The sequence below is a fragment of the Trichosurus vulpecula genome, chromosome 3 (assembly GCF_011100635.1).
Source record: "Trichosurus vulpecula isolate mTriVul1 chromosome 3, mTriVul1.pri, whole genome shotgun sequence".
NCBI classification, from domain to species: Eukaryota; Metazoa; Chordata; class Mammalia; order Diprotodontia; family Phalangeridae; genus Trichosurus; species Trichosurus vulpecula.
In genome coordinates, this window is record NC_050575.1 from 161,039,451 (window position 1) to 161,063,925 (window position 24,475).

Genomic DNA, 24,475 nt, shown 5'->3' on the forward strand with positions numbered 1-24,475 from the left:
GCTTAGTAACTAACTAACTACCCTGTGGCAGGGAGACTCTCGTAGAGCGTTGAGGTGGTGTCTTTAATGAGGAAAGGGCTTTGGGGACTGTTGTCAAGGGTCCTGAGAGCTCAGAAAAGAATATCCAGAGTTGCACGAGAAGTGAGCAGCAGGGAAGACCAAGCAAGGTGTCCACGGCTGGAAATTAGGAAACCTGAGTTCAGGTTTGTCCCTGCCACTGACTGGGTGTACGAGAGACTCCTTTCCCCACTTTACCTTAGTTACCTCCTCTGTTACGTAAATCACTTGGACTAGCTAGCGCTGATCTCTTCAAGCTCTAATATTTTATGATTCTGAAGCTTTGGAAAGGTAGGCTAAGGCCAGATGATGATAAGGCCTTGAATGCCAAGCTGAAAAGTCCAGCTGATCTCAGCCTCTAAGATTCTATGGTTCTCAGGATCCCCGGCATTATGGCACTGGAGAAGGTATGTGAGGAAGAGGTAGAGGACCCGACCTTGACTCGGCTCCTTGGGACCAGCACTGTTTTCAGGGGACTTGAACCCCGAAAATTGTCAATCAGGGGCCTTCTCTTGCCAAACAAGATCAAAGAGCAGTAAGTGTGGCCTCTACCCCTCCCCCCTTTTTCCTCCCTGCTCCCAGCCCATATCTCCTGGGGATCCAGATCTCATGAAACCCTAGTCTAAGATTTACTTACCAGTTGCTGTGTGACCTTAGACACTTTTCTGTACCTGTTTCCTTATCTGTTAATGGGGATAATACCTGCCAGAAGGTACTTCTCACCCCAAATTCCATGATTTTATGATTTCTTCCAGGAAGCCCTTTGCCCAGCCCTTCCTTCCCTGAATCCCCCATCATGTTAGACTGAGGAACACTGTCCGCTTTTGCCCTTTACCTTTTGGTCCTTCTCTGACCCGTCACTCTCAACCCACCTGTCTGCCTGGTAATCTGTCCACAGTTTTCAACATGGGCAGGATGCCATGTCCAAAGGGGAGTGGGAAAAGGCTGTTCTCTCCTTCTCCAAAGCCATCAACCTTAATCCCCAGCTGGTGAGAATGGGAGACAATGCAGAGAGCAAAACCTCTTTCCTCCCCACAACCCCCTTTGCCATCCCCTCCCAGCCAAGGATTGGGTGATAGGCCTCCCCCAAACCCAAAGAATAATCCCCCTTCTTGGTGCCGCCCCCATTGGGCCCATGGATTCCTTGGTACTTTCTACATGGACACTCATTCTCTAACCTGAAAGTCACTTCCCCTTACTGGACTTCAGTTTCACCTCCTGACAAATCCTCCAGTCCTTGTTTGGATTAGAGGATCTCAGAGATCCTTTCTTTATCTGAGATTCAGTGAGCCTGGTGCTTATTTTGCAGGGTGGGCTGGACTAGACTTGCCTGGACCAAGTAAAAACTAGCTTTCCCTGGGTGTCTTCCCTCTCCACCCCTGCCACACAGGTGGAATCTTATGTGCTTCGGGCAGAGGCCTACCTCCAGCTGTGCGACTTTGCCTCAGCAGCCCAGAACCTTCGAAAGGCTGCCTTGTTAGCCCCACACCGGTCGCAGTTTATGGAGCGCCTCTGCTTTGTCCTTTACCTGCAGGTGAGTTGCTTAGTACTGTTGGGGGCTAGGGAACCACCTCTTCTGTCCCCTTCCAGAGGGGAAGAGGGAGTTCAAGGACTTGAGGTTTCCTGGCTCAGTCTGTCTCTGACCATCTGCTGTGCTTATCCCACTGGTGGCTCTACCTCTCACTCTCTCCTCCCCATCTCTCTCCTAGTCTGTTTTTCTCTCTCCCGTGCCAACATCTGTTTCTTTTTCTCCCCTTTCCTATCTTTTCTCGTTTCTGTCTCTTTTAGCTTTTCTGGCCTCTTCCTCTGTCTCCTGTCTCTCCCCATTTGAGTTGTTGTCCCTTTCGATGTTTGTCTCTCCGTTGCTTCTTCCTCTCTCCTCTTGCATCTCTCACACCTCTCAGTATATAGCCAGCTGTCCTAACAGCCTGGGAGGGGATTAGAGCCACCTGTGGATGCCTGCCTCCCCACCAGGGCCAGTGTCTCTTTGAACAACAAGCATACATGAAAGCCTTAGACCTGTTCACCCAGGCTTCGGAGCTGCAGCCTCATAAGCCCTCCTACCGCTTCCGCAGGTGACCCTGGGGCCTTAAGGGCTGGAGGGGAAGGGGTAGAGAATAAGGCTGAGAGGGAGGTCTCCCTCACCTTGGCACCCTCTCTCCACCTCATTCTAGCATCGCTTGCCTGTTGGCCATGAAACGACATCAAGAATGCCTCCAGATGGTCACAAAAGAGTTGAAACAGAGTTCCAACCCTGATGTCTACATCCTCCGTGCTCGACTCTATAACTACTTCCTAAAGGTAGAACCCAAACCAACCCCCTCCTCAGCAGGCAAGATGGGACCACAATTCAGTCCCTGAGCTCACCTCCATAATTAGGATTGGATGGGAGTGGCGCTCGGCCCCCAGAGGTTAGTATGGGCAGGGAGTCCAAGGACTCTTGTTCCCAGATTCTTCTGGAAAAGTTAAGGTAGTCAATCCTCAGGACCCCAGCTTTACTCTCAGCCCCACCCCAGCCTCAGACAGTTCAGGATGTAGATGTCTCAAAGGGTAGTAATATCAAATAAGGTTAAGCTTTAAATGCCAGGCTGAGGAGTTATAGTTTGTCCTGAAGGCAAGAGGGAGCCACTGAAGGCTTTTGAGTAGGGGGTGACATATAGTCAGACCTGTACTTTGGAAACATTTGACAACTATGTAGAGGAATTCAAGTCAATAAGCATTTATCAAGTGCCTACTATGTACAGCCAGGCACTGTGTTAAGCACCGTGGATAAAAAGAAAGGCAAAAAATACAGTTGGCGCTCACAGTCTAATGAAGGACTAAAGAGGGAAGAAATTGAAGCTTGGAGTCCAATTAGGAGGTCATTGCAGTAGGGCTATTGAGAAAGGAATGAGACCTGGAATAGAGTGGGAGAGTGGGAGGCCCTGCTAATGAACAGATCTGAAAGTAGAAGTGACAAGATTTGGCCACTGGGTGAATGTCCAAAATGAAGGAGAAGAGAGTCAGGAATGATTCCAAAATTATAGCTTACCTTTTCAGGATCTACAAAGCACTTTAATCATCATAATCTTCAGAGAAGTAGAACAAAAATGATCCCCATTTTATAGATGAGGAAGCTAAGGCAGAGAGAAATGGGGTGTCTGGCCCAGGATCACACAGCTGGATTCATCCTTGGTCCTTCAGACTTCTGACAAGTCCAGTGATGTTTCCACTGCCTAGTGGAGTATTTCTAAATTACTGTTAGTGAGCTGTGGTCTGAGGTGCGCTAGAGTTTGCTGCACCAGGGGTCAGGACCCCCAGATCTAGCCCTGCCTCTGTTCCACACTCACCGTGTGACTTGGGCAAGCTGCTGCTCCCCAGTTCTTTCTTTATAAAACCAAGGTGCTGGGACTAGATGGTCTCCAAGGTGCCATCCTTCCCTAACATTCTGATGAATCAGCTCATTGTGGTTCTGATTTGCCTCATCCTGAGACAGAAAGCAAGGTGGTGCAGTGGCTGGCTAGAGTGTTAGGCCAGAAGTCAGCCTAGCTCAAGTGTTCCCTCAGATACTGGCTGTATAACCCTGGGCAAGTCATTTAACCGCTCTCTGCCTAAATTTTCTAATCTGTAAATTGGGGATTATAATAGCACCTACCTTAAAGGGTCATTGTAAAGATTAATAACATATATACAGCACTTTATGGTTCAAATCTGGCCTCAGACACTTGCTAGCTGTGTAACCCTGGGCAAGTCATTGAACCCTGTTTGCTTCAGGTTCCTCATTTGTAAAATGAGCTGGAGAAGGAAATGGCAAAGCACTCCAGTTATCTCTGCCAAGAAAACCCCAAATGGGGTCATAAAGAGTCAGACATGACTGAAAAATGGCTGAACAGTAATAGTAGCACTTTCTAACAAAGAGCCATGTAGATGTTAGCCATCGTTCTTACCCATGAATTGTCAAGGATGAAGCTATGTCTGTGACTTAGCCCTGCCGGCATTTTGGTCAGGACACAAAGGACACAAAACTGGGGTAGGGGGAAGAGATCCCTGACTATTCAGGGGAGCAGTTCTAACTATTGCCTCTTGCCTCACTCCCCACCCCTGATGCAAGCCAAATCAGTGTTATCAGGATCTGCACCGGGCCCTCACCATTAATCCTGAGCACCCTGAGGCCAACACACTGCTGGAGAAATTATTGGTCCAGGCCAGGAAGGCCCGGGAGGAAGCAGTGGTCATGGCCTTGAAGGGGAGCCTGGAGGATTCTTTGATCCGAATCAACTGTGCCATCGAGAACAGCCCAATGGACCCTGGCTACTACTTATTCAGGTACAATTACAATAGTAGTAATAAATGATAAATAACATAAGAAATAGTAAAAGGGGCAGCTAGGTGGCACAGTGGATAGAATGCTGGAATAAGGAAAACGAGTTCAAATCTGGCCTCAGACACTTCCTAGCTGTGTGACCCTGGGCAAGTCACTTAACCCTGTTTGCCTCAGTTTCCTCATCTATAAAGTGAGCTGGAGAAGGAAACGACAAACCACTCCAGTATCTTTACTAAGAAAATCCTCACCCCATAAAGAGGTTACGACATCAGATGTGATGGAAAACAACTGAGTGACAAATAATAAATGAAAAAATGACACAATAGTAGCAAGCATTCACATGCAGCACTTTAACCCTTGTAAAGTCCTTTACAAATAATATTTCAGTTTATCTTCATCATAACCCTGTGAGATAGGTATTATTCCCATTTCACAGATGAAGAAACCGAGGCAGACAGTGATCAGGGGGACTATACATGGCTAGTAAGTAGGATTCTGCCACCTCACTGCCAGTAACATTTGCTGGCATTTATCTAGTGCTTTATGAAGTCTTTCCTAATTACTTTGTGTTTACTTTGCATATGCTTTGCATTTACTTATATGTGAACATGTTATTTTCCCCTGGTCTTACACACACACATGCACACATACCACACATGCACATGCATGTACACACACACACACACCACACATGCGCCTGCATGTACACACACACCACACATGCACACACACCACACACGCGCCTGCATACACACACACACACACACACACACACACACACGCACGCACGCACGCACGCATGCACCCTCCACAGAATATAAGCATCTTGAGGGCGCCGAGTGTTTCTTTTTTTTGTCTTTGTATTCCCAGTGGCCAGCACAGTATCTGTAATCTAGTATGAGCTGGCAAAATAACTGCTTGTTGACTGGTTGACTTAAATTTGCTGGGTCTCATTGCCAAGTTTATGTAGTTTCACAACAAGCCCCTGAGGGTGATGCTGCTATTCGTTTTATAGATGAGGAAGGTGAGACTGAGCACAGTTAAGTCATTTGCCCAGGATCCCCGAGCTGGTGTGTTTCAAAGGCTGGAGTCTTCCTGACTCTTAAGTCCAGGGCCTGTTAGGGTTGGTATTCCTGCCGCCTGATGGCTGAGGTGAGCCAGACCTCCTGCCTCCTCTCCTCCCAGGGGCACTCTGTTTCGGAGGCTTAGAGACTTTGATGCAGCCATTGAAGACTTTCTCAAGGCCCTGGAGTTAAGCCCGGATGATGAGGATAACGAGATCTCCAGGCAGGCCCAGCGCCAGCTGCTGCTCACCTACAATGACTTTGCAGTCTTCTGCTATACCAAGGGTGCCTATGAAGAAGGCGTGTTGCTCCTCAACAAGGCCCTACGGGGTGAAAAAAGAGAGAAGGGCATCTACATCAATAGAGGGGGTGAGTAGGTCCTGATGATCCTTCTGGGGGGTGGGGGTGGGATGGGGCCAGGGCCAGGGGAGGTACCTCATTTTGTATACAGGGGCATGTGAAGGGCTTCAGAGGGTGGAGAGTTGGAAGGGACCTGAGGGGTCCTTGGGTCCCTTCTCATTCTGCAGCTTAGATATAGCAGCAGCAGAGTAGGGCTCCAGATGCAGGTCCTCTAGCCCCAGGTCCAAGTATCTTGCGTGCTGCTGACTGAACTCTTGGATTCCAATAGCTAGCTGTCTCCCCCCCACATCCCTGTTCTTTCTAGCCAGGCCCATCCCCTCACATCTCACTCCTGGAGTTCATCCTTACCTCTGTCTTTGCTCATGACTTCCTCCTCTCCTGGAATGCCCTTCCCTCTCCCTTCTGCTTCTCCAAATCCTACCAGTTCTACAAGGTTCAGCTCATATTCTACTTCATCTAGGGAAAACCTCCCCAAGTAACCTCTGGTTTCCCCCCTCCTCAGAATTATAGTACTTAATGTCACACTGCTGGGGATTTAACTGATAGATTGTGCCTCCCCCTACTCCCCCGGGGCTCTAAGGCTATGCCTATCCTCTGGGCACCAGCCTTGCTAAGCTTTGGAGAGGCTTCTGACCAGGGTGGCCACCCCAGGGTGGCCTCTCTCAAAGAGTCTATTCACTAAGTCACAGAGAGGCTGCAATTTGCATCTGTGGAGATGGCCCAGACAATGAAATCAGAGATCCAGAGTACTAGTATTTCATCATCCCTTACCACAACATCCATCTTTGGGGGCTAAGGGGGATATGGGGAGAGGTGTTTAGAGGGGAAAGAAGGTACCCAGACCCAGAAGGTGAGATTCACAAGAAGAAAATTCTCTCTGCTAATATGGATTGGTACCTGCTCTGCAATTTATAATCTTATAGATTAGACTGGGGCGTTGAGAGGTCACCCAGCCAGGATGGGTCAGGGAAGGGATTCGAACCCAGATCTTCTTGCCTCACAAGGCCAGCCCTTTGTCAGTTGCCTCTCACATGTACAGATTTTCATTATTTGCCTTAATAGAAGGAAGAGACACGGACAGTACAAAACAACAGATGATCAACAAATCAGTGGTATTTGGCTTTGGAAATGGGGCTAGGCTCAGACACATGTGCTCACACATGTTCACAAGTCCACAGTCTACACTTGTCCTATTTCCCAGCTGGATCTGCCCAAGCCCCCTAAGCTTGGATTGAATCTGGGTAGGGGGGGCAGCAGAGGGGTTACAAAATCCCTAAGGATGATTCCTGTGGCCAGTGAAGGGGTGGGCAAACTGGGCACTGGGCAGAGGAGAGCAGAATCTCTGATGGGAGCTAAGTAGAGAATGCTGAAGGTCTGAGGCTAGTGAGTGGAAGAACTGACCAGACCTCACTGACCAATGAGGAGGAAGGTGGTGGGGCTTGGGTCAGACAAAGAAGCCACATGGTTTCCCCCTTTTTCCTCTCTGCCTTCCCTCCTAGATTGTTTCTTCAAGCTTGGAGAGCTGGCCTTTGCTGAGGCTGATTACCTGGAGGCACTGGCCCTGTCCCCTGGGGACCAGGGTGCTCGGTACCGCATGGGAATGCTTCAGGAGAAGCTGGGGCTTCGCAAGCATCAGCTGAGGTGTGTGGGGGCACCTGTAATGATGAGTCTCGAGGAAGAGCCACTGACCAAAGGGTCTTCACAAGCCCTTTCTCCAGGGTGATTCAGCCTGACACTAGACTAGCCAGGCAAATACCTGGGCAGACTTTGCAGGGGGCCTGAGCCACTGCCTGCACCTGCCAACTTCTCAGTAGAGTGACTTCTAGTTGCTTCCAATTACTGCTTCTTAAGACATGGCAGCCCCAGAGCTTGCCTTCTGCAGACTCCTATCTCCCCTTCTCATCCTACACCCCTTCCAGCAAAGGTGCTCAATACCTACTTGGGAAACCCTAAGCTTCAGCTTTTCTAGTTCAGTTAATTTGGAGAGTGTGCAGGACTTGGCGTGAGGAAGACTTGGGTTCAGATCCCTCCTCTTAGACTTATTAATGGGTGAATATGGACAAGGCATTTACCCATTCTAAGCCTCAGGTTCCTCATCTCTAAAATGAGAGGGCCGGACTTGATGGCCTCTAAGGTCCCTTTCAGCTCTAAATCTGTGGTCTAATTAAGCAAAGTACAAAGCCTTCTGCTGGAAGCTGGGAAGACAAAAGATGAGATATCACACAATCCCTGCCCACAAGGAGTTTATAATCTATTTGTTCACGTGCAGAACGGCTTCTTGTTTTCCTTACCCCCCTCCCAAATCTCCATCTGTTGAAGTTTCTCCTTTTCTTCAAAGTATCTTCCATGAAGTTTTCATTGAAACTCCCCTAAAATTTCTCCTGGTACTCTATCTGAATTTCTCCTTTGCCAAATATTTCACGAACTCCCTGTAGTATAGTTTATGTGTATGTACTTATTTTCCCTGCCCCCCTCACCACTACCATCACTGGATTCCAAATTTCTCACGAGTAGAGCCCGTGTCATTTCTGTCTTTACGTCTTCACTGTCCAGCACAGTGCTTTGCATACGGTAGGCAAAATTTTTAATATTTGTTTTTGAATTGAATTAATAGGGGGAATAAAACAAATACACAAATTGGAGCAGTGCTCATTGACTCTTTCCCCTCCCACCAAAGTCAATGTGAGATTAAAAGAAGATATATGAGAAATGTTTCTGAACTCATGTGGCAGAAAGTGCTATAAAAAACTTAGGGACCATTGAGTTGAAAGCAACCCTAGAGATTATCCCATCCAACCGATTCATTTCAGAGAGAAAATAGGCTCAATGAAGGGAAGAGATTTGCTCAGAATTATGGGCAGAACCATGAGTAGAACCCAGGTCTCCCAGCTCTCAATCCCATGCATTTCCTTTTTTCCTCCTTTTAACATGTTTTAATTTTTTTTTTATTTCTTTATATTACTGTCAATCCTCCATGTTTCCTCCCTGACCAAGAGTCCTTCCTTATAACAGATAAGTACAGTCAAGCAAAATAGATCAGCATATTGATCAATACATTGACCAAGTCTGAAAACGTATTTTCTGTGCTGCCGTTTTAATGTTCCTCTCTCAGAGCTGTGCACAGACCTAACAGAAAGATAAACAAAAAGGGAAAATATGGAACTAAACAAACTGTTTGAGAAATTAGAGCTGCAAGATTTAAAGTGTTTCCTGAATGGGAATATTAAAGAATATACATATTCTCAGTACCACATGGAACTTTTACAAAAATAGACCATGTACTAAGGGCAGAGAGGATTTATAAATAAATTTAAGAAATGCTAAGCATATCCTTTACAGATTATAGCACAATAAAAATAATAATCAATATAGAGAACACAAACCAAAGATGACATCCTAAATAATGACATCCTAACTAATAAGTGTGTAAAAGAACAAGTCGTAGAAATAGTTTATAATGATGTGAAAAGGAATAATAATGAGATTATATACCACAATTTCTGGGATGCAGCTAAAGCATTTCTCAGAGGAAAAACCATATCTCTGAGAACAAATATTGACAAAATATAAAAAGTGAGGATGAAATGAGTTTTTCTGCTACCTGTCAAGTGATGCTGCTACTGATGGTGATTTTTGGATTGAGGGCCAGGAAGGAAGGAGCTGCCTGCTAGGCCTAAAACAATTTCCTAGTCACACCAGACCTCTTTCAGGCCCAAAGCATGTGGACTAAGATTAGTTTTCATGTGTGGGTTCAGACATGGTTCCATTGGCTCCCACAAAGGTTGATTCTTACTACTATTTCTAGACAATACCACAAGGCCGAAAAACACTTCTCTTCAGCCATCGAGTACAACCCAGAGAGGGCAAACTTGTACCTCCTCCGTGCCAGGAGCCGCCTAATGCTGCAGGATATCTTTGGGGCTCGGCAAGATGTTGCTACTCTGCTGCTTCTCAACCCCAAACACCCCCAGGTGGGCTGTGCACACCTGCCTTCCTTCAACCTGGCCCAATTCAGTGGTCTTCATCAAACAAGTCATAAGGCATTGTACTTGGCCCTGGGGATACAAAGGTTTTTCAAAAATTATATAATTCCCATCCATAAGGTGCTTACACTTTAAGTGGGGGGCATGACCTATATCTAAATAAGTGTATGAGTAATAAAGAAAAGATGTAGGAAAGGTGTCTTGTGAAAATTTGAGGGGGAAAACATTTCACTCCTTCATAGCAATTTTGATTAGGGGGAGAACAAAGATGGAGACTAGTTACTAGAATGATTTTGCATTTCCTATAGATTTTAGATGTTATCCATGGCCACAGAACCTTGGCTGTTCTAGTAACACCTGATTATGAAGGATTATTCTTTTAATTTCACAGGTTATGCAGGAAGAGTCCAGTTTCCCAAGGCTAGACTTGGGGATCCCAAATCTGGATCTCTTGGTTCACCTTCCCTCTCTTCCTCACAGCTGGTTCCTATGATGGCGAACCTCTTTCCTGGCCAGTCCACAAAGTCCGTGCTGAACAGCAAGACAATGGTGATGGTTAAAACCCTCCTGGAGAGGGCGATGAAGAACCAGCTTCTCCAGTGCCCCCAGAATATCCTGGGGTCAGATTCCTCTCAGGGGACTTACCCAGAGGGCAATGCTATATGGGAAGGTGGTGGTGTAAAAGTGGAGGAAGGGGGGAATTAGCTTTCCTGATGAAGAAAACCGGGTTCTGAGCTCATGGTTAGGCATCTCTGGGACATATAAAGACTTGAGTTGCTGGGCTAATCCCATCGTACTCCATGTTTATCCACGTGAAATTTGGTTCAAACACCCAGGCTGATTGTGAGTGGGGAAGAGAAGTCCACTAAACTCTTTTCATATCACTGACCTTTCCCTTTTTGCAGACTCTTGAACAAGGGTGCTTCCACAGAGAAAGATGTGAATGAGAAGCCAGACACCATACCCACTCCAGAGCAGGCCCCTTACTCTGGAGAGAGAGGGCTCCCCGACAACATTCCTGTGGTTCCCACGTCAGGGATCCAGGCAAGGGAAGGAAGTTGGATGGCTTTGCTCCCTGGGACCTCACACCTTATAGATTTCAGACCCCTGGAGGGAAGATAACCTTTGTTTCCCAGCTCTAACATCCTACTAGGATTGGATTGGTAGGGCCACACCGTTAAGGCTTCAGGGCTCCGGCCTCATCTTAAGAGGGATATTGATAGACTCCACCAACATCCCACTCTCTTACCTGCTCATGGTGTGGAGTGACACCGGGCTCTCTCGGGCTGTTGCTGGCAGGATCTGCCAAGCTGGAAAGACTTCAAATATAGACCCAGCAGCAGCCTTGCCTGCCTGTCATCCAAGGACTGGTCTAGTTAAGTTTGGAACAGCTTAACCACCAGCTAGCCTATGTGGCATTCTCAAAACACTGCATCTACTAAATCACAGTTTATTACTCAGTCACAGTTTTAAACAGTTTAAACTCCACCTGCAAGGGCCAAGTTTAAGCAGACACACTTGCAGAATCGGAGATCCTTGAGAGGTGCATTGAAAGGACGGTGGCTAGGATAGGAAAGGCCTCAAAAAAATGCTATACAGGATTGAAAAAGAAAAGGCTGTTTGGCCTAGAGAAGACTTAGCTGGGGACTTGGTGGGAGGACCTTAAATATCTGAAGGGCTGTCACATGGGAGGATACAGCTTACTCTGGGATCCATGTTTGAAAGTTATAAGGAGGCTAATTTAAGCTAGACAAGGAAGCTTCCAAATTAATGGAGCTATCCAGCCATGGAAAATGAGGGAGTGGCCTCTGGCAAAGGGTGAAATGCTTACTGCCTGGGGGAAGAGGGTTGTTGGGACTAACTGGTCTACAAGGTCCCTTCCAACCCTGAGATTCTGTGGTTCCTTAAGGATCAGACTCTGATCGAGGACAACACAGAGCAAGCAGCGAGTCAAGAGGAACAGCCTGGAAGCCCCTCAATGGGCCAAGCTTCTCCTGGTAAGTTCTGAACCTGCGTCTTCCTCACTAGGTGGAGGAGAATGAGCTCTGGGCTCCTTTCCTCCTGCAGACAGAGGCTTAACAAATTTCTAGCCTTTCAGAGTCACCTTGCATATGCCACTTCTCATCTCCAGGCCTCAGTTTCCCTATTTGCAGTGAGCACGCTCATATATAATGATAGTGCTGTGAGGTGGATGGAGCCCTTCTGTCACCACAGGCCTTTCTGCCTGTAGCCAGGCTGGTCCTCAGGAGTACCATTTGCCACCAGACTTGTACCTGACCTGCCAAAGTATGTGGTCAGTGGGCCCTTAGCACAAGTCCCCAAGGGCATCCCCAGACCACAATGGTGCAGTGAAATGGAGGACACTAATAGAGCACATTTGCATGGTGTCCTTCAGTGACAAAGCTTTTTGATGTGTGCTGTCTCATTTGATCCTTACCATAACTCTGTGGGAGGCAAGGCAGGGATCCTTTCCCCATTCTACAGATGAAGAAATTGAGGCCCAGAGAAGGGAGATATCCCAGGTCCAGTGCTCTGTCCACTCTGCTGCATTGTCTCACAAGAAAGGGCATGCTGCAGTGTGGAGGGTGCACACCTGGACTCAGAGGACACTAATAGTGGAACCTTGGACAGATATCTTAACCTCAGTTTCCTCATCTATAAAATGAGGCCATAGGACTAGATGGCATCTGAGATCTCTTCCAGCTCTTAAATCTACAATCCTCTAAGGTAAGTGGTGCAAGTGTTGTCTTTGCTTGACGAACATGGAAACAGACTCAGAGTAAGTGCTAGTAAGTGTCAGAATGAGAATTTGAACCCAACCAGCCTCCTGACTCCAAAGCCAGCGAGGGCCCTTTGTGTCAGCCATGTAGTAAAACAGGGAGGCTAGACCTGACTCAGGGCCTTTCTATAGCTACCCTTTCCATAATCCTGCATCAGCACTCTCTGGAACTGGTGCAGTATCTGTATTTTGAGCTGGCAGTGAGGACTCCTGGGTCTTCCAGCCCTCTTCTCAACTTATGACGGGAATTCCTGGAAATCGACTCTAGGTCAGGCAAGGAAAATCAAGCTCAAGGCCCGAAGGACACCGAGGCCCCAAAGGAAACCAGAGGACTTGGCTTTTCCTGAGGCTAAGGCCTGATGAGGCCTTAGGCTCAAACAGAAATATCTCCCTCTTAGGAACTAACCTGACCACCATCTGCAAGGAGGCAGCCCTCTTTCACATACTTTAATGTCTTCATAGGGCAGACACCCTCCTTGGAGGCCAAGACTGCTGCCACATAGACCAAAGTGAAGGCAAAAGCACAATGGCCTTTCCCTGAACCAGGATGTTGACGGCCCTGGCTTCTCTTTCCCCAATCCTAACAGGTGGGCACCGTCTATGTCCACCCTTGCATTTTTGGGGATAAAAGGGTAGGTCTATGAGATAGACCTCTTGACACTGAAGGAAATCCCTCAGCTCCTTTTCCACCTGCCCTGGGCCTTCAGCCTGTCTTCATACACATCATTTCTTGCCCCTGGCCTCCTTTCTAAATAGAGCCAGGATTTCTCCAGCCGAGGCAATAAACACTTAGATATGCTTTCCCTGGTCCCTTAAATAAGTTTATTTTGTATCCTCCCCCTTTTCTTCATTACAAAATTAAAAACATTTAAAGCAGGCTCTGTTAAAGAGCAAAGTTTGTAGCCCCAGAATCTCTATCTTTGTGGCTGCTGGGGTGGGAAGCTGGGAAGATGTTTGGGTCTTACTAAGTTCCCTGGCTTCCTGTTGTTCCCCCAGGCAATGGGGAAATTGGAACAGGGGAAGAGAGAAAGGGTGTTTGTGTGTGTGTCTGTGTCTGTGTCTCTGTGAGGGGGAAGCTGACCTCTTCATGAGACTGGAGAGGAGAACATGAACCTCCCAGGGGGTCCTGCAAGCCTCTAGTAGGGGTAGGGAAGATGACTGACATATGTGGTCCCTGAGTCACCAAATCACAGCATCAATTTAAAATAAGGCTCAGATTTGGGTTGGGAGAAGGGGAATTGGACTTGGCTCAGATGAAGTTGTGTTCTGTCCGGGAGCTTTGGGCATGGGGGTGTGGGGGAGGTGGAGTTTGAGGAGGGACAAGAAGGCAAGTGAGGCCAAGATGTTCTCAAACCAGCAGAGCAACATCCAAATCTCCCCGTCCCATCAGTCTGGAAGGTACCCAAAGTGGCAGAAGCTAGAACTGCCTGTCTGCCTGTAGCCCTCTGCTCCCTGGGCTGCCAGGCCTGCCCTGTTTACACTGTCCAGAAGGCCTGGGACAAAGGTCATTCTGCCAGCAGCAAGTCTGGACCAAAGCTCCCAGGCAGTTCCTTGATAATACGTGGAGGGGTGGAGAGCAGAGGAAAAGGAGTTGCTCCTGCCCACTCATAGGAAGAGGGTGATTCGAGAAGCAACAGTCTTGCAACCATTGGAAGAAAAAAGCTGTTCCTCTTCAGGGAAGAAGGCAATTCCATCCAGCACAGCCTGGATCACCTCTTCCTCCTGCTGCTGGGCCAGGCCAAGCTGGGCCAGTTCATTGGTCACACAGTGCCGGACATGGTGGCTCTGGAGGGGCAGGAAGGGGACCAGCAAGTCCAAGAGCTGGTCTTCTATAATTCCGGACTGCCAGAAACCATCTAGGGGTGAGGGAGAAGCAAAAAGAGGGGGGTCAGGAGAGAAGTCATCAGCCGAGGGTACAGGCCTAGAACACTCCACAGGAAGGGAACTATGCTGACTGAACAGGGTGATGTACTCTTGGCTTTGAGCCAAAGTGAATGGAGGGCTGAGCTGGGCCACTTTGGGGAGGGGGGGGTGTGGCATTAGGTCCTGAGTTCTCCTTCAAGGATACAAGATGAGGACATGAGATCTGAGGCCTGAGTGGCTGGAGCTGTTCCAGTTCTAAGCTCTGACTTCCATTCTGAATGGGGCCTCAGGAAAGTGGGGTGAGTGGATAGATAGGCAGAGGACTCACGCTGGGGGTTGTTCACGATGGCCTTCGAGATGGCTGGTTCTAGATCCCCAAGCTGGAGTTCCTCTCGGTCTCTCCGAGCACGCCAGGCATCCAGTGCTAGCTGATTGATTTGCTCCCCACCAGCATTGCTGGAATCCCAAAGCAGGAAAGGCAGGTCACAGATCAGATGGGTGGGGGAGGGAGGCGGGCTGTCATCTCAAAGTACATGGACACAGGTCTGAAAGCTAGCTCTTCCCCAGACTCTGTGAAACGTTTGAGGGAAGCATCTTCTCACCTTAGGACTTGTCTTTAGCCTTAGGATAATAATTATCAAATGTGTCCAAATAGTCCTTTAGAGCTGACTTTACCCTTTGTCTCATTTGATCCTCACAACAACCTGGTGAGGAAGGCAGGCCACAGGGATGGGTGCATGATTGCCATTTTTCAGGTGAGGAAACTGAGGCTATTAGCGGTGATAAGAAAGACCCAGTCCTGGTACCAGAACCCAGGTCTTCAGTGTTGCCTTCTATAAAAGGGGATTCTTACCTGCTCTCTCATTTATCAGTGCCATGAAGATGAAACAAGATTAGGTTAATATGGTGCTTGAAGATCTTCAAAGGATAAACACATCACTGTGTATAAAGATGTGTCTATAACGAGGGTTCAAGGGCCCTGAGGAGTTGTCCTGCCATTTCTATGGGCATCATGTAATTGGTTCTGAGGGTAAGCCTCATTCAGACTGGTGGGACAGCTGTTACAGACCAGCACTGACAGCTGGGAGAACAGAACCCAACCCTTCCAGCTCCACCCCAAGAAGTCCCTTCCCTACCTGAGGAAGATGAAGATGGCTTTTCGGTAGTTGGTACCATAGACCACCCAGGAAGGTCCCAGGAAGGGACGGAGTACCCCCAACAGCCCTGGGTGCATCTTGTCCACCTCATCGAAGAGGAAGAGGGAACGGCCACAAGCTGTGAGGTTCCCCAAGACCCACTGCTTTAGGTCACTCTGTAAGAGGAAGAGGAGGGGGCAGGGCGAGAAAAAGCCAGAGAGAGGAGACCCTTGAGTCCATCCAGTGTGAGGCAGAAGTGTGCCCTGCCCTCAGAGGACAGAAGCTCCCCAGGGCAGGAACCTCAGACCTGCCAGGGAAGAGCTGCCTTCACTGGCACATGCCCTTGTCAATGATGTCCCACGGCTGGTGGGCGGCTTGTATTGACTCACACTTTTTCACTAATTATACTACAACCTCTTACTACTTTTTAATAATGATTTTTTCTTCTCAAAGCTCATCCTCTCCCTTGACTCTCTGGACAAATGGGCAGGCCTTATCCCCATTTTATAGATGATGAAACTGAGGAAGAAGGGTCACTTGGCCACAAGAACGAGACAGCTGGCCAGGGGTAGCGGTGCAAGCTGTGCTTAAGAGCAAAACCTACAGCCCAAATGTCTGTCCTTAAGCTCACAGGCACTGTGTCCTAGAGGAACAGGCCACAGATGAAATCGCAGCTTCAGAGCAAGAAGGGTCAGAGGGGGTCCAGCCCCCTCTCTTTATATGTATAGAAGCTGAAGCCTGGGAAAGATGAGTTACCAAGGTCATACAGGGAGTGAGTAGTTGGGCTGGGATTCAAACCCAGGTCCTTTGACGCCAAATTCAGTTTTCCATTATACTATAGACCCCACTCAATACCACACCCTGGGAGTGTCTAATAAATATTCAAAAATGCCAGTAAGTATTGTCACCCAGATTGAAATTAGATCGGACAAGGGCTGGCTAATTTAGAGGCAGAGAGGAAGGAGACCCAGCTGTTACCCAGGCTTACCAAACTCCCAACTTGCTCTGTGGCCATAAGCCAGCTGATTTCCCATTCTGTGCTTTGGGCCCCCGACACTCAGCCTGCTCCTGGTGGAAGGAAGGCTGGGCTGGTGAATGGCTTACCTTGTAGCGCTCTATCTGGTCTGCATGGGGGAAGTGGATGATGGGAGAAAAATGATGCACTTGAGGACTGGCCATCCCGTTTCGGAACAGGTACTGGACCAGCATGGAGCTGACATAGGATTTTCCTGTCCCAGTCCAGCCGTGGAAGGACATCACTAGGGGTTTGGCTGGTGCAGGATTCTCCACAAAAGCCTTCAGCCCCTTCATTACCAGTTGTCTTACCAGATGCTGCCCGGCCAAGTGCTGGGCCAAATCACACTCTAGGCCTGGAGAAGAGGAAAAAGAGGCTCCAGGTAGGCTGGCAGGGGAACACTCACTTGGTCCCCATGGGGATCTCTGATTAAGGGAGGGATCTCAATCCCAGAAAGGGGATCTAATGACCTGGCTCCTCTGTCCCCACAGGGACCCCCTGGTCTTGCTGGCTCCTCCATCTACATAAAAACAAAGCCCCTTGGATAATATATCTCAGCCTCCCTGAACTTGTGGTCAATTAACACCCACCTTCTCCCCAAAATCTTTTTATGAACTGCTGCTAAGTCAAATCCCCTATTCTGTACTTGATAATTTGCTCTTTGGAACCAAATGCAAGACTTTGCATTTTCTGTGTAAAATTTCATTTTATTGGTTTTAGTCCATGCTCCTTTTTAGATCCTGATTCTGTCATCCAGCATTTTGGCTATCCTTCCCATCTTCATGTTATACACAAATTTGATAGCTGTCTGTATTTACATATGAGCCACTGACAAGCATATTGAAGAAAACAGAGCCTTCCATAGGTCATCGGATACTAGCTTGTCAACAATTAACCAATTGGCCGGCATGTTTTGTCTATACTAGGTCCTAAACTCAATGTTTATTACCACCTTTACAATGCCTTGTTCTCAGAGGCCTAGTATCCCCATCCAAACTCACAGACCCCCTTCCCTCAAAGTCACCTGCCAGAAACTAACAGATTAGCTAAACTAACAGGGACTCTCAACACCAGCTAGAGGGGGCCTCTCTAGTCCTCCTTATTTCTGTGACTCAATCCCAATTTCCCAATCAATCCGAAATCTTAAGAAATCTCATATAGTGCTTTAACATTTGCAGAACACTTGACATGATCTCCTTTGATCTTTATAACAACACTTTGAGGTAGATGCTACTGTTAGTCACTTTTTGGGGGTTTTGGGTGGGATGGAGGGGAGATCATCTGGATTTATGATTTTATCAGCATAGGAGCCCATCAATGAGTAGGCTCCTACCAACACAGATCAGCAACGCTCTACAGCTTATCTTAGAGAGTTTTCTGGGGCACTATAAAACCTGCATTTTGTGATGAGAAAACAAATTCAGAGAAGTTATATGACTTGCCCTGGGTTATGTGGCTATTAGAGGCAGGAGTAGAATTCAAGGCCCTCAGTACCAGTCTTTATCCACTATGATGTGTTTTTGTTTTTTGTTTTTTTTTAAAGTCTTGTCTGACTTTGTAACCCCATTTGGGATTTTTTTGGCAAAGATACTGGAGTGGTTCACCACTTCCTTCTCCTGCTCATTTTACAGGTGAGGAGCTGAGGCAAACAGGGTTAAGTGACTTGCCCAGGGTCATACAGCTAGTGTCTGAGGTTGGATTTGAACTCCCAGGAATGGTGCTCTACGCACTGCACCAACCTAGCTGCCCTATGATATACTACCTCATTATAGTTCCTTGTTAACTGCATCTCCACTCCCGGGAGCATTACAGCTCTGCTCTCCTCCTCACCTCATTCTAGTCCTCCTTGTGTCCAGTCCAATCTCCTACTCTCCCTGTCTATTTCCATTCCGCTGGTCCCTAAGGCCTCCAATTCCCAATTCAGGTACCCTTCACTACAGCCTTTCCTACTCACCAGTCCTCAGTCCTTCTCACTAGTCCAAAACCTCCAATCACTGACTCCAATCAAGTCCCTCTCTTTTCCAGTCCAAGGGTCTATTTCCCCAGCTTTAGCCCTAATCCCAACCAATTGAACATAATCCAATAAGCATTAATTCATCACCTACTCTATGCAGGACACCACTAGGAGCCTGGGAGACAAGAAATGGTCCCTGGTCAAGGAGCTTAAATTCTGCTGGAGGGGGGAGGGGGCAAGCAGCTGAAACATAAATAGATAAATATATACAGGATAATTTGAGGAGGGAGAGTGTTCTCACAGTCATGGGATTGGCACAGGGACTGAGCCATGAAGGAAGCTAGGGATCCTCGGGATTCTGGGTTTGGAGATGAGGAAACACTTCTGTTTGTAAGGCCAGTTAAAGTGCATAAGGAGAGAGTAGCATGCAATAAATGTGGAAAGGTGGACAGGAGCCAGGTTGAGCGCTTTAAATATCACATTATGGGGTCCAAATTTTTTCCTAGACAAGAAGGAGCCCCTGGAACTTCCTGAACAGGGTAGTAACATGGATCACCTTGCACTTTACAAAGTAGCTATGTGGAGAATGGATGGAGAGGGATGGAGAGAATGCCTACAAGCTGGGAGTCCAATTAGGAGGCTGGTGGAGTAGCCTAGGCTAGAGGTGAAGGAGGCCAGAATCAAAGCGGTAGTGGCCATGTGAGAGAGAAGGCATGGATGCAGGAGATGTAGAGGTGAAATCCACAAGACTCCTTAATTGATGGTTATGGGAGAAGAGGAGGAGCCTGTCTCTCCCTCTGGCCTTAGACTCCTGGTCTGCCCTTGCTAAAGAGTTACCCCAACCTCTTCCGGGGCCCCAGTCACAGGGTTCAGAATTAGAAAGGCTCCTGGAGAACATCTGTTCCAATGGACATCGGTCCCATTTTGCCTAAAGTTACATAGGGCATCGTTAGCCAGACCAGAACTAGAATCCACCTCCGGGAACCCCAAATCCAGCCTCTTTTCAGCGGGTCCTAAAGCCTCTCCAACCGCGATCCCACATCCAGTCCCCAAACTCTTGCTCCTGGCTGACCCCCTTTCCCTGAGTCCCCTGTCCCCGTCCCTTTGGTCCCGCCTACCCCCCACGTTCTCCAGCCCCTAGCGCCCGGACCCAGTCGGGTCTCAGCAGCACCGGGCCAGCAGCCCCCAAGCCTCGGATCCGGGTCCCACGGCCCCTGCCCCGCAGAGCCGGACCCCAAGCCCCCGACCCCCCGGCTTCCGGGCCCTTGGCCCCTGCCGCCCACCCCGTAGCCCTGCCTCGGAACCCTGCCCTGCAGCCGCCCTCCTCGCAGCCCTGCACCCGGGGCCCAGCCCCACAGCCGCCCGCCCTTCAGCCCTGCCTTGGTGCCCTGCCCCGCAGCCGCCCGCCCCGCAGCCGCCGGCCCCGCGCTTACCCCGGAGGTCGGGTCGGAAGTCGCACTCGCAGAAGGCGCGGAAACTGCAGCTCAGCGAGCCCAGGTCCCAGGCGGCGGCCGCGGCGGACACCAGCCCCAGCAGCCGGAGGAACCAGAGCAGTCTGGCCCATGCAGGACCGACTCCCTCCGCCATCCCCGACCCGCAACAGCTCGAGCCGGGGCCGCGGCGCCTCAGCCCCGCCCCGTCCACCAACGACGCAGACCTCCCCGCCTGTCCCTCTACTACTTGTACTACAGTTCCCAGAGTGCACCGCGGGGAGAGGAGGGGCGGGGCTGTCCCTCATCTGGGTCCAGGATCGGGCCCGCCCCCTGCTCCCCTTTCTCCTAGGGGCAGGACAGAAACCAGAGCCCACCCCGGGAAGATAGTCCTAGGGTGAATGCGGGGATTAGGGATCTTCTGAGTGTCACATGAGGAAACAGACCCGGAGGAGGCCAGGAAGGCTCCGGGATGCCTCGGTCGAGCAGGCAGAGCCTTGAAGCGGCCACCAGGGGGAGCTGTTTCACTGCCCAACCTGCCGGGGGGGGGGGGGGGGCGGGGGGCGAGGGGAAGCCTCCTTTCTCCAGACGATAGACTGCAAACTGTCCATAAGGGTCAGAAGGGTGAATGGCAGCCAAAAAATTAATAGTAGCTCGGTGTGCATCTCGGTGTGGATCTCGGCAGCTAGGTGGCCCGGAGGAGGAAGACCGGCTTCAAGTCCTGCCTCAGAGGCTTCCTGGGCAAGTCGCTTAACCTCAACGTGTCTCAGTTTCCTCAAATGTAAAATGGCGATAAAACGAGCACTTACTTCCAAGGGTTGTTGTGAGAATCAAATAAGTCATTTAATATTTGTATAGTTGTTTTAAAAAATACTTTTTCCCAGGAGCCAGAAAGTAGCAATTCAAATAGCTTGGAGCCACAGTCAGGATCACACAATAGGTAGCAGCTTCCTCCTTAGAGGAGCAGAGGGCTTGGAATATGATATTCCAGAAGGCAAAAGAGTTAGGATTACAAGGAATAATCACCTACCCAGCAAAACCGAGTATAATTCTTCAGAGGGAAAAATGGATATTTAATGAAATAGAGGATTTTCAAGCATTCCTGATTAAAAGACCAGAGCTGAATAGAAAATTTGGCATTCTTTCACAAAATTCAAGAGAAGCATAAAAAGGTAAAAGAAAAAAGACAGAAATAACAAGGGACTAAAGAAGGTTAAATTGTTTACATTCCTCTATGGGAAAATGATACATGTAACTCCTAAGAACTTTATTAGGGTAGTTGAAAGGAATCTACATAGATAGAGTGCATGGGTTTGATTCAATGATATTGGGATGATCTCAAAAAAAAAAAATCCTTGTTCACTTCCCCTTATTCCCACCTATCCCCAACATCTGGAGAATTGAAATTGTATTCAGTTCTGGAGACTGCAGGTTAACAATGGCAGTGATAAACTGGGGAACATCTAGTGTCTAACCCAGGGTGATGCTGATCGTGAAGAGCTTCGAGAACCATGATGACTGCTTCAAAGTGCTAGTGTTTGGTCTGGTTACTCGAAGCCTGGTGGGGAAGGGCATGCCAACTGTCTTTAAATACTTGAGAAGCCATGGGGAAGAGGAATAAGATTTGTCCTCTGGAACCCAGAGGAAAGAGCCAGAAGCAATCTGTGGAAATGGCAAAGAAGTGAAATAAGACTTGATGTCAGGAAAGACTTTGTAGTTGTCAGAACTATCCCAAAGTCAAATGGGCTGCCTCAGGGGGTAGTAGGGGTTCCTACCTGTTAAAGGTCTTCCAGGAGGTTGTCGAATAGCCATTCCTCTGGTATTATACTGAGAATTCCTTTCCAGTATGGGTTAGATTTGATGGCTGCTGAGGTTCCTTCCAAGGCAAAAATTCTGTGATTATGGTTTGTATCCTCTAGATTGAACCAAGGTCAAGAACATCAATCCAGAAATAGCCACAGACCTCTGGGGACTGGTCAGGCCCAACCTCTCCCCCAGGATCAACCCTCCTGTTCAGACTGGCATTGAATGCTCTCCATAGACTATTAATCTCTACCTACCTCTTTAGCCATATGTTTAATTCTAGAATTCAAAGAGCCCTAACAGATCACCATGAATAGATACAGAATGGAGATGAGGAAAGGATACTGAATTCAAATCATATTTCTATTACTTTGGATCTGTGAGACTCAGTCACTCAGCTTCCCCAAGGCTCTCTCCTGGGCCTTTTTCTTTCTTCTTGATACACTCTCTTTTCTGGGTAACCTTATCAGATCCCATGGATTTAATGATCATATTTTTGTAGATGATTACTAAATTTATATATCCAGCCTCAGTCTCCCCTGAGGTTCAATCCTGCGTCACTAATTGCCTATCGGACATTTCAAACGGGCATTGCGTAGGCATTGCGAACTCAATATATCGAAAGCAGAGCTCGGTCGTCTTTCTACACAAACCCACCCCTCTTCCACATTTCCCTATTTCGAGGGCACTCCCATCCCATGTTCACAACCTCAGAGTCATTCTCGACTCCTCACTCTCCCTTACTTGTATCTTATCAGTGGCTAAATCTTGTTTCTAACTCCACATCCATTGCATGTGTTGTGTTTGTCCTTTGTCCTCGACATCAGGGAGATGATGATATGACTTGCAGTTGACTTTGATTTGAATGAGGGAGGACTGTGCTAGGTCACCAGCCTCACTTTCTCTTCCAGAGCCATCTGGCTCCAGTGGCCTGATAGTCATCAGGGCAATTGGAGATGGCCCAGGATGCAATGGGAGACCCTGGCCTTTTCAGGCTAAGGTCTTTTCAGGTTCTCACTTTAAGTGAGGTAATGCCCATTCAGTGAATAGGCCTCTAAAAAGTTAATCAAGGGATGGCCCCTTTAATCAAAACTCAAAAAAAAAAATCAAACTGGGAGGGGAAGACTCTCAGGGTTCCTGGCCAAAAGAGAAGCAGTTACTATTTAGTATTTATGTTCACTCTGTGCTAGGAGGGCAGAGATCCAATCTAAGAGCTCCAGAGTCAATTCAGTTTAAGGCTTGGTTTTACTTTCTACTCACAAGTCCCTGCCCAACTAGTTCAGTCCCTAATCACTTTCCACTTGGATTATTGCTGGATCCTCCTGTTTGGTCTCCCTGCCTCAAATCTCTCTCCAACCCCAATTCATCCTCCACACATCTGCCAAGGTGATTTTTCTAAAGCACAGGCCCCAACCTTGCCACACTCAACCCTAACCTTCTGGATTCCAGCACTTACCTAGTAGGCCTAGAATTAAGTGTAAACTCCTCCCTTGGGGCATTCCAAGCTCTTCCCAAGCTGGCCCTTTTCAAGTCTTTTTTACACATCACTACCGTCCACAATCCAGCCATACTAGCCTACTTGTGCTCCTCACACACAAGGCTTGTCTCTTATCTCTGCCTTGACCCTGTTTCCCATGCCTGGGATGCTCTCCTCACCTGCACCTCTTGGAATTCCTGCTTTCCTTCAAAAACGGGCCCAAGTGGCACCTTCTGCAAAAAGCCATCATTCCTCATGCCCCAGCTGCTAGTCCTTTTCCATCCAAGGTTACTTCGTATCTGCTTTGTGTGTATCTTATACATTCTTATCTAAGTCTGTGTTGTCTCTTCCTATTAGAATGTAAGCTCCAAATCTGGCCTCAGACACTAGCCATGTGACCTTGGGCAAGTCACTTAACCCCAGTTACCTTGCTTCCAAACAAACAAAAAAGGGAACATGTCACTTTTGTGTCTGTATTCCCAGCACTCAGCACAGTGCCTGGCACTTAGTGCTTCACGTTTGTTGTTTGTCAATTGGCTGGTTTCCTTGTCCGTGAAATGAGTGTCTTGTACTTAGGTGATCTCCACCCGCTTCATTTTCTCCATTTTTCCTCTTCCTCTGCTTAGGTTGTAGGCCTGCCCATGGGCCTCTTGGGTGTTTCTCAGTCCCTTTGGTGACTCCTGTTCCAGGCACTGAGCATCTTCCCTCTCAAGGCCCTCAGGACTTGGTACAATGAAACACAGCATATGTTGTTCTGAGAGGACCAGAAAAGTGATCCAAGCTGCTGCTTGACCAGAATGAAATTTCAATTAGAAAATGTTGAGTAACTAACAAATAGAAAACAAGCCAAAAGCATCATGGTGTCCTAAAAAAAAAAAGCACTGAGTTCAGGGGCAGAAAACCTGGGTTTGAATTCTGACCACTACTTACTGCTTATATGACTTCAGATAGGTAATTCCCTTCCTTTGGGGCTCAGTTTCCCCAACAGCAAAATGAGATTAGATGGTCTTCTACTACAGGAGATGGTCACCTCTAAAAGTTTTAACTCTAAATTCTAGATATAAATATTTTATATCTAAATATTATATGACATGTATAATATGGAATTTAGCTATATGAATTTATTTATATAGCTAAATTCTATAATATACATATTCCTTCTACAAAAATGGGTTTAAATGAATATTTAAAATTATTTTTACATGCAATTGGGGAAAAATAAAATATTAAATAAAAAAGAAATGGGTTTAA

The 24,475-nt window shown here is 47.9% G+C and overlaps 2 protein-coding genes across 2 annotated transcripts; one reads left to right on the forward strand and one right to left on the reverse strand.

Moving 5' to 3' along the window:
• The first annotated feature begins 107 nt into the window (after window positions 1-107).
• TTC16 (tetratricopeptide repeat domain 16) lies at window positions 108-13,318 on the forward strand. Its single transcript, XM_036749861.1, has 13 exons — window positions 108-592; window positions 956-1,046; window positions 1,448-1,591; window positions 2,032-2,132; window positions 2,232-2,358; window positions 4,148-4,362; window positions 5,546-5,793; window positions 7,284-7,425; window positions 9,590-9,755; window positions 10,248-10,387; window positions 10,673-10,884; window positions 11,633-11,764; window positions 13,009-13,318. The coding sequence occupies exons 1-13, from the start codon at window positions 426-428 to the stop codon at window positions 13,047-13,049; spliced, it is 1,926 nt and encodes a 641-aa protein (XP_036605756.1). The 5' UTR covers window positions 108-425; the 3' UTR covers window positions 13,050-13,318.
• Window positions 13,319-13,354: 36 nt separating this feature from the next.
• On the reverse strand, window positions 13,355-20,197 carry TOR2A (torsin family 2 member A). Its single transcript, XM_036750257.1, has 5 exons — window positions 19,948-20,197; window positions 16,650-16,915; window positions 15,546-15,721; window positions 14,738-14,865; window positions 13,355-14,402 (listed from the first exon to the last, which is right to left on the reverse strand). The coding sequence occupies exons 1-5, from the start codon at window positions 20,099-20,101 to the stop codon at window positions 14,152-14,154; spliced, it is 975 nt and encodes a 324-aa protein (XP_036606152.1). The 5' UTR covers window positions 20,102-20,197; the 3' UTR covers window positions 13,355-14,151.
• Window positions 20,198-24,475: the final 4,278 nt, after the last annotated feature.